Raw genomic sequence first — 16,418 nt, forward strand, 5'->3', positions numbered from 1 at the left:
AATGTTTTAAAGTAAAGCAAAAAGGTGGAAAGCTACATCCTTCATCCTTTGATAATTACAGGATGGGCTTTATTCTCCTTGCAATCTGGTGAATTGTATCAGGTGTTCATAAGCTACTTTGGCAAATGCTGCTTTGTATTGTTTTTTCTTCCATTTGAGTGGCCCCCGAGATGACTTTCAGCTGCATGGCACCTTTTTACCTTAAGTGCTCCTTGTACTGTCCCCTGGACTGTGATCACACCAGTAGTGAGATGGGAAGTGGAGTAGAGCAGCCCTTAACATCACATATATTGTTCCTGCATTCCAGAACACCTTTTTGGCATGCTTTAACAGGGTGGATCTGGCTAACTCATTTGCATCACTGCACTTTACGTTACCGACCTCCGGCCTCCCTCAAATGCTGTAGTTTAATGGAAATATGCCCAATGATTATGGCATATTCCCATCATCATCAGTGATGTGTCTTTTTCAAAGGCAGAACCCCCCCCCATCTCACTCCCAGCATGAGAGAGCTAGCAAGGCCACCCCCCCCCCTTCCCCAGATCTTCCTGCACCCAGCAGCTTGTCAATTTCAGGTCATGTAGGTTGTAGTCAAGGCTGTATCCTATGGAGTCTGGGCTACTGTTTTATACAAACAAACAAACAAGTGACATTCACTGAACTACACAAGCAGTAAATATTTGCCTGGGTATACAAGCTACCTCAGGCCCCTTAACAGAGGATACTTACACATCTCAGATACCTGCCTCATGCCATATATATAATCAAATATGAGATTATTGCTTGTTAAACGAATATGGAAAAGCCTGCTTCTGCCCTGATCTTGGGCTTTCAGCTAAGCACTACTAATATTAGAATTCAGCAACGAAACATTACTCAGGCAACCTTTGCTGCATTTATATGCAGTAATCTGATATGATTTTCATTGCAGTTTAAGACTGTGCAAATCTGGCTATTTTTTGCACAAATCATACTTCATTTTATCAATTTGCATATATCTTCTTTAATATTTTCTGTCATTGGAATGGTAGCAGCTGTGTTGCTATCTGAAGTTTGAGAGTATGACCATCATTTTAGTAGTATAGTCCATATTCATTTACATGTTTTGGTCCTGTAGGATGAGATTCCTGAACCCCTTTACCTAGCACAAGTTCCTTATAACAAGTTTGTACCAGGTATAGGAGGGTGACGGTGAATCCTGAATCAAAGGTGCTCCTAGCACTAATCTATATACACCTCTGCAGCCAATACACTTAGTACATATAAATTACTCTTAAGTATATGTAGTAGGTAGATACATGTGATTCACAGATCTGACCACCTTTGGAAGAGTGTATGTCAGAGTGTACTGTAAAAATGGCATACAAACCCATGTCGGAATCTTTTTGAACAGTCAAGAGGAGAAGGTTAACAACTGCACTACACCTCAAGCAACACATAGCCCTTCAAAATCCACACCATCAACACCCACACATAGCAACACTAAACTCACATATGCAGAGGCCCTTAACATTAACCTGCCCAAGCAGCAAGAACCTCCGAATTCTGAAACGCAAACAAACACCAGTCACAACCAAAGTGACACATAGCACACAACACCAGTGTGCCAACCAACAACAGCCCCTAAGGCAGGACAACGTACCCAACACTTTAGTCATAGGTGACTCTATAGTCAGGCACACTGATGTCCCACTCACCAGGCTGAACAAGGAGGAAATTACAATCAGCTGCTTGTTGGATGCCAGGATCCACCACATAATGCATACACTCAAGTCACTCCATAACAAGTACAAGGACGACTCTGTCATTGTCCATGTTGGAGTGAGTGACTTGAGACATACCTCCCTGGACTACATGAAAAGAGACATGGAAGAACTCTCGGATCATGTGGCCTAGGCAGGTATAACCCTAGCCCTGAGTAGCATCCTGCCTTCACCCAGAATGATACCACAGTATAAGGGCAAAATGACTGACTTCAACAATTGGTAAAGTTTCTGGTGTCATTCAGAGGGGATCCAGTATCTGTCTGCCTGGGACGACATGATCGACAAACCACAGTGCTTTGCCAGAGATGGTCTGCACCTGTCACCCCTGGGATTCAGGTTACTGGCTAAAGCTCTTGCCACCCCTATAGTGCCTTTTTTAGGCAAGGTTCAAAGGACAAAACCACCACCGTAACAGATACAAGCATGCCAAATCTGAAGGTAATGCTACTCAATGCTAGAAGTCTAAACCTCAAAATACACTCTCTCGAGGCACTTCTAAAAATGGAGAACATTAATATATGTGCAGTAATTGAGACCTGGTTCAAGGTTCCAGAGAGCACCCCTGCAATACCAGGCTACAACTCTTACCACACTTTTTCAGCCACCAAACCAAGAGAAACACCAAAGGTGGAGGAGTGTCCATATTCACCAAGGATATTCACACCTCAAGGCTAGTTGCCCAACACAATACATCTGAAATTCTCCAGGTGCAACTAACACTAGGTAAGACACCAATCCAAATTGTAGCTTGCTACAGATCCCCCACCATGCCCCAAGATTCTCACTACATCTTTCTAAACATACTGGAAAATATTAAGATACAACCAAATATCCTAATACTGGGTGATTTCAACTACCCTGCCATTAACTGGGAAAACTACTCCGGTACCAACACCTTTTCCCAACGGTTCTTGGAAATCATAAATTCCAATGCCCTGGATCAACTAATCCATTGTCCCACCAGGGGCTCCAGTATCCAAGAACTGGTCATTACCAACATGGGAGATAGATGCTCCACGCCAGTGGTCACCCCCTCATTGGTCATGTCTGACCATAAGCAGATCACCCTTGACATCCACATCCCACCCCCACCCCCTGTAAGGAAACCTCCATAAAAAACTTCTCCAAAGCTAATTTCATGCTACTCAAGTCAGAAGTGACAAACTTCATAACACCCATGCAGACAGGAGCTGAAAGTTCGACTGCTGAATTCTACACTAAGGCACTGTACCAGCACATCCACTCGTGCATGAATTGTGCCATCCCAAATAGAACCAAAACGTTCTCCTCGTAAAAAAGGAAGCCAATCTGGTGGTCCCCCGTCATAAACAAACTATACAACAGAAGGAAGAAACTGTTGCAGAAAAGAGGAAAATCCCAGGATGCAAAAAACTCCCTTACCAGCCTCAGTAAGAAGCTGAGATCCCTCATAAAATCCTCCAAAGTTAGTTACGAAAATAAAATTGCCAAAGACAACCACAAGGCATTCTATAGTTATGTCAAGAATCTAAATGGCAAGGCTCAGATCTGCTCTGAACTACAACAGAATGGCATTAAATATACTGATCCCAAGGACATTGCCAATATCCTGGCAGATCAATTTAGTGCCAACTTCACCCCCCTCTCACCCCCTAAAGGGCCCTTCTCAATACCAAAAGATTGCCAAATTCTGGTAATCACGGCCACACAGGTAGAAACCGCACTCTCCAAAGCTAAGAATACAGCATCCATGGGACCAGATGACATCCCGGGCTGTGTACTACATGAACTACAAAATGAACTGGCACCTCACCTAAGTGTCATGTTTAATCATAGCCTCACCTCAGGCTTCATGCCCACTGAGTGGTGCACAGCTACAGTTATCCCACTCAACAAGGGGGGATCCACCTTGGATCCGAGGAACTACCGTCCCATCAGTCTGATGAGCCTGATTTGCAAGGGCATGGAACGCATTATCATGGAACTTATAAACAAAGACATTGGCAACCTTCAAACACTGGACCCCACCCAGTTTGGGTTCGTGAAGGGCCAATCTTGTCTTCTGAACCTGATTGACTTCGTCACATCAGTCTCCAGAGCTGTGGATGAGGGTAAGGGGGTCCACACAGCCTATCTGGACCTCACCAAGGCCTTCAACACCATCCCCCACTCTGGAATCACAGATAAACTTACTTAAGCTGGGCATAAATACCTACATCACTCGATGGGTTGCCAACTGGCTTACTGACAGAACTCAGACTGCAAAAGTAGCCGACTCCAAATCCAGCTCCAGACAAGTGACAAGTGGAATACCTCAGGGTTCAGTCCTGGGACCACTCTTGTTGCATCCATTTCTCTGAAGTACAGGCCAACACTAAGGGACACCGGCTAACAAAGTTCGCAGATGACTGCAAACTGGGAGCCATTATTGAATCCCCAAATGATGTGGATATTCTACAAAAGGGCCTTACAGAAACAGATGCTTGGTGCCAGAGCTATGGGCTCAAGCTTAATGCCAAGAAATTTATAGTTATCCCGTTTGGGAAAAACCATGTATGCATGAATTACCACATAGGTGGCAGTACACTAAACACCGAAAGTGTGATGAGAGACTTAGGGACACAGGTATATAGTGGTCTCACCTTCGATAACCACATTGCCACAACAGTCAGGAAATCCTTCTGTGTGGCACACCTCATCACTAAGGACTTTTCATCCAGAAAAAAGGAGGTCATTGTCCCACTGTACTCATCCCTTATTAGACCCATTGTAGAGTACAGTGCCCTGTTTGGTATGTACCTCACAAGACATCTGCAACAGCTGGAAAGGCCGCAGAAATACCTCACTAAAAGAATCACAGGCTAAAGCAGATGCCCTGTGCTGACCGCCTAAAAGAACTCTAGCTATACTCTGTGGCATATCATCTACTCAGAGGCGATTTCTGCTTAACATACAAGGCCATGTCAAACCCTGAGCTGTTGGACATGCTCCACTTAAAGAAATCCCAATCCCTCAGAGCCACATGCTCCAGGTATCTAAACCTTGTCATCAGAATGAACAAAACATGCTGGAGGGATAGGTTTCTGACCCGGTGACTCCCCATACTCTGGAATAGACTGCCTGTACATGTCAAGCAGAGCGCCTCCTTGACCGTCTTCAAAAGGAACATTGACGACTGGATGGGAGATAGGAAATTCACCCTGGGGATCATGTCAGTCGCCCTGCTAGACAGAGGTCCAGGGAAGTAAATATTGTGGGATGAAATATCCAGGGAATTGTTATGGCTAGGCTGATATAGGCCCTAGGGCCGATAGCCTAGTACCAACCTATGAACCTATGTGATCTCCTTTTCCTTAACAGCAAGTTGTGGTATTCCCATACACTTTTCTTATTTTGGCTGTGAATGATGATTTTGCCTTCCCATTCCTCTTCACCATCAGTCACCAATTTTTGTCCCTACCTTGTCATTCAAAGTATAAATGATGCATCTTTCCCAAGTTTTTCAGCTAGAGATGACCCACTGAATATTTGATCTGGCAGTGACCTGAGTCCCTTGCCTCAATAACACATCTTCTGTTGCTGACTGTAGGGTCTTCACCATACTGTCTAGACTTTTGTAGAATGTTCAGATTTTAGCCTCATATTTTTGGTCTTTTCTGGGGAAGTCACTCAATGATGACATGCATTTGAGTTTTAGACTTCATATCCTTCAGAAAAATGCATGCTAACATTCATTTTGTTATTCTAGAACTTTCTAAGTTTATATTAGCAGTAGATAAAATCTGTCCGTATTATTGGGCCTTTGTACCTCCATTATTTTAGGCTTTGTGCAGATTTCTTAAGGAAAGAGGTTGAGAGTTATGCTCTTCACATATCTTCCTTTTAACAGTTGCTGTTCTCAGCTACCTTACCAGCCCCTTTCTGATAGTGATATATGACCTTGCCACTATTCGGCATTCTATATCCTCTGTCCTCTCTCATCTGAATAGTCTGCAGGGGGTGTCTGTTGACTTCCCCATGACTTCTCCATCTGGCCTATCAGGAGCACTGCCCCTGATTTGATTTGCTCCTGTACAGGGAATAACCAGGCAGCTCTCTACCATCTTGACTGTAGTGACTGAAATTCCTAGACTGTTCCCTGAGTATAGCTTCCCATTTATCACCGACTAGTATTGACACCCTACCCCCAACACATCATGCTGACTCTTGAGCTTTGTTGTTTTTTCCCCAAAGGAAATTCACCTTGTAGCAAAACTTTGTTAATGAGATGCTTTAAACATTTTGGTCACAAGTCAAACCTCAGCAACATAGTGCAGGATGATTGGCTTGATGCACCAAGTTTCCCATATCTCACTGCACTACCATTGCCTGGCTACTTCTTAGCCTCTCCCCATGGCTCCTTCTGAAGACCACCATGTCACTGTCAATTGGCCTATGATGACTAATGTGTCATGATCTACAATGCAGAGTGCCTACATTTGTAAATTATAACCTTCATCTTTCCAGTTTTTCTTTTCCTCATTTTGAAGTACTTATGGTCCTGACCAGTGTTGTAGTATACGTCTAGGCAGAAATACTGGGATAGTACTTTAATGAGTTCTAGTGTAAATGCAGAAGAGGTATCGTTGGAGTTCACAACTTCGTGGATGAGTTGTAAAGAATTTTCTGTCTGTTTATTTGGTAGAATTCTAAGACAGTCTGTTTTTCTTTTTGAACTACAGATAAGCTTAATGCTTTTAAGACTGTAGCATGTAAAATATTCCTTGCATTTTGGAAATACAGCATTATGGTAGCAGCACTCTATAAAAATTTTCACACAAGACCCCTTTCTCATTTTCTGGAGTTAAAAGTCATACGTTTCCTTATACTTCATGAGCTGAAGCCTCTCATGCCATTTTTTGCCAAGATAGTACGCATAAAAAGTATATATGTTTACATGTTGTCATCCTATCCCAGTTTTTTCCTTAAGCTGCAGTGCTAATGCAGTGAGTGTATCATCATAGCTACTGTAATGACTGATACACAAGATTATGCTATCATGTAGGAAGCACTCTAAGTCTTAACAGAAAAAAATTCATACAGATTGCATGTTACCAAGTAAAACAGAGTAGCATGTTAGTTAGGCAAGTACAACTCCTAATTGTTCTTAGGATTCAGTTTTTCAAGTTCTTGCTGAGATGTCACTAGCAGTTTTTAGCAATCCTAGTGTATTACCCTTCATAAGGCTTTGCATATGCTCACATGATGCTTTTATTATCAAGTGCATGTTGTTATTAATACCTGGTATTATGATTACAAAATGACCTAGAGCATTTGCTCTGGATATCTTGTCTTTTGTAGAGACAGTACATTTTTATACTGAAGTTGAGTTTCTTTAAATGTAGACTAGTCCCTGTTTATGGGATTGGCTACTGCAGCTTGCTTATATCCCCAAGCTGGCCCTGTTTTTTATACTGTTACATATTTGCTAAGGCTAACTTCTGTGATTTAATAAAATGCATAACATTGTCTTGATTTTTTTCTGCCTTCATAATGAGGGCTTACATGAAGGTGAGCAAAGGTTGAGAGGTATGAATGCTAGATATATGTTCATCTTAGACATTTCCAGTCTGTCATTTGGAATTATTTAAGTGAAAAAAAAAAAATGTAAGCACTCTTTTTGGCTTCTCTACACTGTTCTTCTAACATTCTGTAACCTTTTCAGTTAAAGATCAAATGAAACCATCTTTTCTATAAACACACGCTGCAGACCATATGACATTTATTAAAATAAACTAACTATATCAATCATAAGGAGCAATGTCAGCCTTTCAAGGCTTACATTCAGTATGGAGTAAGTCAAACTTTTATTTTTAGTTCTACTAGCTTGCTGTGTGTTTGTTTCTCATGGTTTAGTTAAACGTGAATTTGTCTGTTAAATCTTTTTATAAGTAACCTTGTGTTTTGGATTTGTTTCTCTTCTTTAAAAACAACTATGTGTTCCTTCACCTTTTATATCTTTCTTCCTTTTTTGTTGAAGCATGGGTCAAATGTTTTTTGTAAACCAACAAAATATATCTACAAGATCAGACTTAAAATAATCTTGTTTTTTTTTTTCATTTTCATATGGCTGTTTTGAGCTTTTTATATTCCTGTAAAGAGCTTCACAAGTTGTTTGTACCATTCTGTTTGAGAGATACTTTGTTAGAAGAATGAAAACACATGTTTTATAAGTTTAAGCAAAATGTTATTTATGTCACTGTCATGACTGACACATCAAGTGATAGAAAATATTAATGGGGGTCATTAAAAAATCTGTAGGCCAGGCCACACATACAGTTTTCTTAGAAGCAGAGCATTAAGGCTTTACTCAGCATAGAAAACTCCAGATCCTTGCATTTGGATTGTAAAAATGCATGAAGTGTAGACCAAAGAGGTCTATGCAGTTTAGTCTTCCATTGAAGTAAACTTTGCAAATTGGTTGCGTCATACACAGTAGATGTTGTTTCAGTATTGCATCATTTCCTTTCTGTAACCAAGCTGTAAGTTAATTGTTTAGAAGAAAGAACTATATATTATTTTAGTACTGCAAAGTGGAAATTAGCAGTGACACTTGTTACATACAATGTACTGGGTCATGTGATATTTATAAAGTAATACCAGAGCAGGTTCCTCATTTTCAGTGTAGTGAATCAGGTATATTAACAGAAGTGGAGACATAGAGTCATCACAGTAATAGTTTCGTATCTCCCTTTATAACATCATAAGAGAAGGTGTAGTGTTGACTAAAGTAGAATTTTCTAAGTTGAATTTTAAACACAAATTGGGTTAGAAATATAATTCAGGTTCAGGATACTATTTTCTCATTTCTAATTATGACCGTACATTATGAATACTTGTGTTGAATGATGTCACCAGTGTATGAAGTATCCAAATGTAGATCAAAAGAATTAAAACTGTTTCTGTTTGGACACATGCACTTTTTATGTCTGGATGCAAGTATCAATACACAGAATTTCTAGAACATGAGTAGTCTGTAAAACAGTATCAGACTCCTTTAATTTCTTAACAGGTGCTAGCCAGCCCCCCCCCCAAAAAAAAAGATGACAACTCTTATTGTCTTGATGAAAATGTAGTTCTTTTTTTATATAGCTTTCACATGAAGAGACTACAATCAGATACTAGGAAGAAAGAAACAAACTAACCTAGCATGTCTTCATTCATTTGCAGGGCATGTACAAATCAGTCAATATAAAAAAGATAAGCTGATGAGACTGTGTAGATTTTCGTCTTATCACACCATAGAGCAGCTGCACTGGATGTAAAATGGCAAATAATGTTCTACATAAGGATAGCTTTTGGTCTGTGTGCCACTGCATAATTTTCACTTTGCTGATGTTAAAATATTATGTCTTTCTCTAGGAGTTCAACTGTATTGTACATTGTCATACCACTTAAAGAGAGACATGTGCGTATTAAACTGAATTAGTGCAGCAGAATTAATTTTAATACACAAACACACTTCCCCACAAAAACACACACACTTCATCTACGTAATTTCTAAGGACATCTGTGTTTGGCCTGACCTTAGATTTACTTCTGTAAGATGTATCATCACTTGTGATAACTGTAAAGTAATATCTTGTTTTTTTATTTAAGACTGTTGCTGCAACTCTTTAATGAACAAATAAAAACTTATTTATTTAATTCTAGTGGTTTTATGATGTTGTGTTTTGTTCCCCCCTTACCAGAGAAGGATGCCGAATAGAGAATGCACAGAAGAATGCTAAATGTAGAAAGTATGCATTCAACATGATACAGCTGATGGCCTTCCCAAAGTACTACAGGCCCCCAGAAGGAACGTATGGAAAGTCTGATACCTAGTCATCTGATTAAATAAGAGTGCTATGCTCATGTCAAGAAGGTGCTCAATAATTGCCTGTTTAACTGAAAAAAATGTGATAGCTATCACAATTATATGGGCATTTTGTTTCAACTGTTGGAATATGGCCACATTGACCACTTTTTAAGACTTCAAAAAGCCATTTTTGTTAATTGAAGTTTAAATATTTTGCATACCATCAGTACAAGCATGCATTTTAGCTTGACATTTTTAATACTGAATGGCCTGTTTCTTGGATCTAAAACATAATCCCAGCATTTTAATTAATCACTAGCACTCCTAGCAGGCCACTGAGGAGTGGACGACAGGGCAAAACCCCCTGGCATTCTAGAAGCGTGCAGTATGTTTGTTGTGTTTCTAAAACAAGCTCTTAGTATGTTTTTACAATAAATGAAAACATGCCTATTCTCTTATTTATTTTTTTACTGACAAAAGGCAGAATGTTTGCTTACATTTGTATTATAAAATCTGTCAGTGCTGTGTTTTATCAGTATTATCTTAAATATTAAAATATGCTACACCAATTAAAAAGTGTAATTAGGAAAGTACCAAGGCCTGTGGTATTCCCGATCCCAATGTATATACTCTTCAAGTTAAGTATTACAGCATTTTAGTACATGTAATTATTTGTGCAGTTGTTTCTTATATGGTATATTTCAGCTGCCAGTGTTATAGTATTATTACTTATAACTACAATAGGATATCCAGGGCAATGATGCACTTCATATAGTAGTTAAAGACCTGCAACAAACTAAAAATTAGAGCAAAATGTTGTTTCCTATTTTTTTAAACAGTTGGTTGTATGTATCCTGACCATAAACAGACATGCTGGGATTGATGGTTACTCTTATTGGAATGGAAGTATTATGGTATGGGAAGTTGCATGTTAGAAGAGATTTGCATGCACCCAGTTAAATCAGAAATTACCTCAGATAGTCATCTAATGTTTGCTGTCGATTCTGTTGTTGTTGTTGGTGGGGGGGGGGTAATATCCCCTCTTAACCTCCCAACTTTCAAAAGTTGACAGGAACTGGGGGTTAAATATGGGTTGCTAGCAGAATGATGGTGACAGAGCAAGTTGCCACTTAGAGCAACTGCATATATTTATAGTTATGTAGTTAACCATGTTGTAGGTACCAGACTTTGTATGACACTATCGCTGACTCTAAACCTTATCAGGTAAGGTACACTGCACTTCATTCACACAGGCTGTGAGACTTCAGCAGAGCAAGCTGGAGCTTCTTTTTCCTTTTTAGTGTAATAGAGTATTGTCAGCTTTTAAGTGAATATACTTGCAAGTCAGATTATTTGTGCTCTTAACAAAAAGAATGTTATGGAATCTTTTGCAATACCAGTACAGAGAATACAAGCACAAGGTTTTATCTTCACTGTATTTTGATGATTTCACTAGGCAGGCATAACTCATTTCTCACATTCTGTAAAGAAAAACAAAACAAAAAAAACAAAACAAATATATATATATATATATATATATATATATATATATATATATATATATATATATATATACACAAATGACTTATGGCTGTCTATAAAAGAAAACATTGCCTGTGTTTAGCTTCTTTGGAAGTGTTTGATACCAAAATCTCTTTTAAAAGCTTTTGTAAAACATCAATAGCTTATTATTAGAAATTACTATTGCAAGAGGTATATGATCTTTCAGATGAGACATTAAACCAAGGTCCCATCTGCTTTAGATGGTGGTAGCTCAGGTGGATGTAAAAGATCACATGGCACTTATCGAAAATGGTAGGGAAATACCAGTGGAAAGATATTTTAAAACCAATGGAAGGAAATATATTTTAGAAGATATGATTACACAGAAATGTCTTAGATAAATGTAATATTGATGTTGTATAAAAATATGTATTACCAAGTACTAGAAATGCAAACAATCCCTAAACTTGCAAGAATTAATTACTTTAAAGCATAGTGTATGCAGAAGGGAATTAAAAATTAGGAATGCTTTCCAGTGAAGGAAATTGTTAAAAAATTATCTCTATGGATTACTTTTTTCAATTTGCTGGTATAAAAATACAGAGCTAATGATAGGTCTCTTGGCATAATTGAATCAATTAAAGATATGCAAATGCTATTTTTTTATTAATACTATTTTACATGGAGATATAGATTTTGCATTAATTTCTTCATAGATTGCAGGCATTTGTAATGTAATTTAACTTTTTTTTAAGTTTATCCTTTTTTATTGTTACTATGTTTAAACTCCTCTCATTTTGGTGTGGTTTGTCTATTGTAAAATGTTAGTAGGAACATTACATTTGGATATTTTGCTTCCGTTTCATGAAAGTTGTATAAGATTTGTTATTAGCTATGAAGATACATGACTCCAGATTATAAGTGTACATATTGTGCAATAGTGCTTTTTTGTTTGAAGTTTGCAAATCCGAAGTGGTACTTAAAATAAAGTTGTTTTGAAAAAAAAAAGAATAGAAGCTCCCAGTGCACTGGCTAAATCCCCCCCTAGCAGTATAAATACCAAATCAGGTCTCCCTTGAACAGGGGTCATTAGCCTAGTGGGAATAACCCAGTCAGCAAAGGATAAATAAGAAAATAAAATCAGTACATGCTGGAGGCAAACAGAAATGCTAAGCTTTATGAAGAATTACTGTCAGTTTAATTCTGTCATTTAAGCATGATGTTGTTTCCAAAGTTGTTTTGAAGTACCTGCCTCATATAAACCTTGTTAAAGGAATATTTTTGATTCCTTCCAGTTTTCCTCTTGCACTAGCCACAGGTTAACAAATTTCCTGACAGATGCTAGGAATTGTTTTGAATGGTTTCAGATTGCTCTCAGATTTCATTTCTTATTTTATTGTCCACTTTTCTTCAGATGTGGTTTATATTTATTTATACTTTGTAAGATATATTGGTACACCTCCTACCTCTAAAAATATCAAAGATGTATTGAGTGTAAGTTATAGTTTGAACTAAAAGAATATTATGAAATGTGTAATTTGATGTTATTAAAATCTAGTAACTGCAAAGAACAGGAAGTTAATAACATTGTTGGTGTGTGGTGATACGAGAGTTAGACCCCAGCCATGTTGTTAAATTCTATGCTGCATTGTCTTACCTTCACTATGCATAATGTTGCAGTTTATTTGTACATACTAATTTCATGTGGTAAGTGAGTCTTACCTCCTTGTGTTTAACTGTCCCTACAGCGATTATGTCTGACCATATGTTGCAAATAAAACCATTTACTCACTAGTATTTATGCTGCAGTTCCCTTCTTCGGTTTGTTGCTGCTCTATGAAATAAACAGAACCAAGTACAGTTATTTAAAGACATCTCCCAGAGTCACTTCATAAACTTGTCCTTCACAGCTTCTACGTTTATGTAATTTCACAGAATCACATCATTCTATTGAAATTGGAAAGTTGTTGATTTGTTTTTCTTAAGGGAAGTTTTGCGCCTTTTCCCATGTTGATGTGACGACAGTTTGTTATACTAAATATATTAAATCTGGAGGACTGGATGGACATAGCCCCTTCACGAAAATGTGAAAATAAGTTCTTTATTTCAATGAAGTGACATGTAACCAGTTTCACATATCTTCTAAAAATCTCATTTTGGGATCAAGTTTGGAACTATAATGAGGCACAGGCAGGAAAAATAGATTGGACTCCAGCAGACATTTGCTTGTTGCCACTTGATATTAAGATGTGGGAAAATCATTTGTGAAAGAGTGTGCACACCCACCTGAATTTGATGTCATTCTTAATGGTCCATTACATTACACTGACTTACATTAATAGTATATAACAGTGCTGGCTGACAAATAAGCTATAGCCTATAGTAAAGCCACATTTCATATTGAGGGTCACGTACTTGAGAATGATGCAATGACATTACAAAGCAACAGGAAAGAATCAGAAAGGAATATAACAGAATAGTATTGAAGTCTGAGTAGTAGTATAAAAACATGATAAAATACAGAAACGCAATTTACTGAACTGATTAACAGGCTGTTTGTTTTACTTACAGAGTTACCTAGATGGTATTCAGCTGTGCTTTTGAAACACTAGTCTCCATTTTTTGGTATATTTCTGTTAGTAAATACAGTAGAAAATATAGCAAATGTCAGAGTTTCACCATGAAAAAAAATTGTGATTTATTTAAAACCAATCAATAACTGTAAGGCACATTGCTGAAGGAATATGCAGATATTTTGCCTTGATAAATTCAGGCATACAAAGTAATGCTGTGGAGAGAGCTACAAATCTGTTCTTATCTCCAGTGGGGCAAGTTATATGTCAGAATGTAGAGACAGCTAGGGTGAGAAAAAAATGAGGGGAGCCACAGAAGCACCATACTGAGTGTAGCAGACAGAGCAGCAGAAGTTTCAGCAGTGAGTACACATCTGACTTAGGAATATACAGAAATGCAGGCAGTGTTCAGATGGGGCAGTGAAACTCAGAGGAGAGCTTCCATGCTGGAATTGCACTCAACACATACCCCATTTGATGGGAAGCAGAAATGTTGCTTAGGGGACAGTTGATGTACCATACCATCTTATATTAGAAACTGAAAGCATAGAGACAGTGTGCATAGCTGATGAAGTGGTACTGCAGCAGTTATGATGGTAGTATTTCTATTTGCAGAATACAAGCATCTTAGGAGGGTGTTACTGCATTCTTTGTGGTGAGGACTTTGGCATTAATTAAATCTACAGTGCAATACATGACTGAAAGGGAAACATGTGGGGGGAGAAATAAGAACATTCCTAACATGCATCCATGCATATGTGCACGCATGTGTGTGTGTGTGTGTATGTGTACATGCACAGATATGGTACTCACACACACACACACACACACACACACACACACACACACACACACACCCCTACATGCGTGTGCATTTGTTAGGAACTCACTATCAAGTATCTAAAATCAGAAACACTCCACAAAAGCTCTACTGCTCTCACCCCATTAGAATCATCACACCTACAAGAATTCCATTAATTATTGTCCAGCAGTACAAATACTTAGGCTTTCACTTGATCACACACTCTCCTTCCTCACCCATACAGAAACCATTGTGAAAAGAGTAAACACCCAGTTTAAGGCCATCTATTGTCTGACAGGTCATCTTCCTCTTGATTCCAGAAGAGCATTAGTTAACAATGTACGCATTCCTAAACTTGAGTTTTCACTTCTCATAGCAGTACTGCATTCAGCCCACAAAGCCAAACTGATACAAACAACTACAAATGCAATATGCAGATTTACAAATCCTTCACCAGTAAGGTGGCATCACTGTGTCTCACTTCAAAGGGCTACTTGCCCATACCTCCAATTCAGATCTACTCCTGTCCACAGACAGATGCCCCTTCATAAGGTGCAGACTGAGATATACTCAGCATACTTACTCCAGAACCTGGACAATAACTCCCTTGTTCTTGTTCATCCACCTTTCAATCTTCGTATTATAGGAAGAAGTTTTAGCGAAATTGTCCCATCAGACTGGAAGTGTATGCAGCAAGATATATGAGAAATAGCAGCCTGCAAATATTTTAGGAGAAAACTCACTGTTCATAGGTAGGTATTAGGCTATCAGCCCTGGGGCCTATACAAGCCCAGCCAAGAAGGCACCCTGGCTTTTGCCACCCAAGAAAATTATTTTTCTGTGCCAATGTCGAGCAGAGCCACAGAGGTGATCCCCGGGGTGAATTTCCTATTTCCCATCCAGCCATCAAGATTTTTCTGTCTACTGACTGCCCAAAAGAGGGATATAAATGTTCCTGCTGCATAGACAAAGAATAGCCTGATATCATTGCATTATATTTTCCCACTATAGTAATAATACAAACTCCTCTCTCATGTGAAACATTTCTAAAACTAAATGAACCAAATTTGACAGTACATAGATATGCATATAGCAATAGAAAAGAATCTTCCTTTCTTACCCAGAAATAACTATCTGCATAGATTTTAGTATGTTCAGTGTTGTTTGTGCAAGTTCTACTTTGCAATATTGCATTCATATTCCTGTGTATTATGACAATGTAAATGCATTTCATACAGAAGTACAACTTTTCATTTGTAATGTCTTCACTATTTTATGCAAGTCTGTTATTGTGTCTGATATCTCTGTTGTGGCTGAAAATGGTAAAAGGAGCAGCCCATCCAATGAGTTAACAAATAAAGATAAATAATTAAGTACATAATTTGTGTCACTACCTATACTGAGCTTACCACACGTGTGATGATAACCTTACTGTAACAGTAAGTTAGTGACTACATTTTCATTAGGTTCACATGTAACACTTTCCTTCCAGCAATCAGTGTAGGTGAGGTCATGTAGCAATCACAACAACATTTAGCTCAATAGAAAAAGTTTTTTCAACTACTCTGAAGCCTCCTGTGTGGGGGACGTAATGCCAATTTCTTCTCCATAGCCCTGCGATGTTTCTTGTTTGTTTCTGTTGTCATTGCAACCTGTGCTGGTACTGACAGCTTGTGTTATATCAAAAACTGTGGTCACCTCCTCATCAGAGGACAGACACCTCTGTACTGCTGTCGATGACACAGTGCAGTAATATTTCTGAAGACGATTAAGTGCAGTAGTACCTTTTGGGATGACTGTGTGCAGTAGTATATCTGGAGATAATTGAGTGCAATAGTACCACTGGGGATGACTGAGTGCAGCATACCTTGGGAATTATAGTATAGTAGAACATCTGGAAATGACTCAGTGCAGTGGTACCTCTGGGGTGATTGAGTGCATTAGAACCCCTGGGGATG

General features: G+C 38.5%; 1 protein-coding gene across 5 annotated transcripts in view; it reads left to right on the forward strand.

Annotated features, from left to right (window-relative positions):
- INPP4B (inositol polyphosphate-4-phosphatase type II B) overlaps positions 1-11,087 on the forward strand; it is a 4,727,932-nt gene extending 4,716,845 nt beyond the window's left edge. For all 5 annotated transcript variants that reach the window (XM_044062266.1, XM_044062267.1, XM_044062268.1 and 2 more), the window contains one exon: positions 9,476-11,087. In XM_044062266.1, coding sequence (XP_043918201.1) covers positions 9,476-9,608 — 133 coding nt within the window. In that variant the 3' untranslated portion in view covers positions 9,609-11,087. The remainder of the gene's footprint in view (positions 1-9,475) is intronic.
- The last annotated feature ends 5,331 nt before the right edge of the window (positions 11,088-16,418 follow it).

The sequence above is a fragment of the Protopterus annectens genome, chromosome 2.part1 (genome assembly GCF_019279795.1).
Source record: "Protopterus annectens isolate FY-2018-M chromosome 2.part1, PAN1.0, whole genome shotgun sequence".
In the NCBI taxonomy this organism is placed as follows: Eukaryota; Metazoa; Chordata; order Ceratodontiformes; family Protopteridae; genus Protopterus; species Protopterus annectens.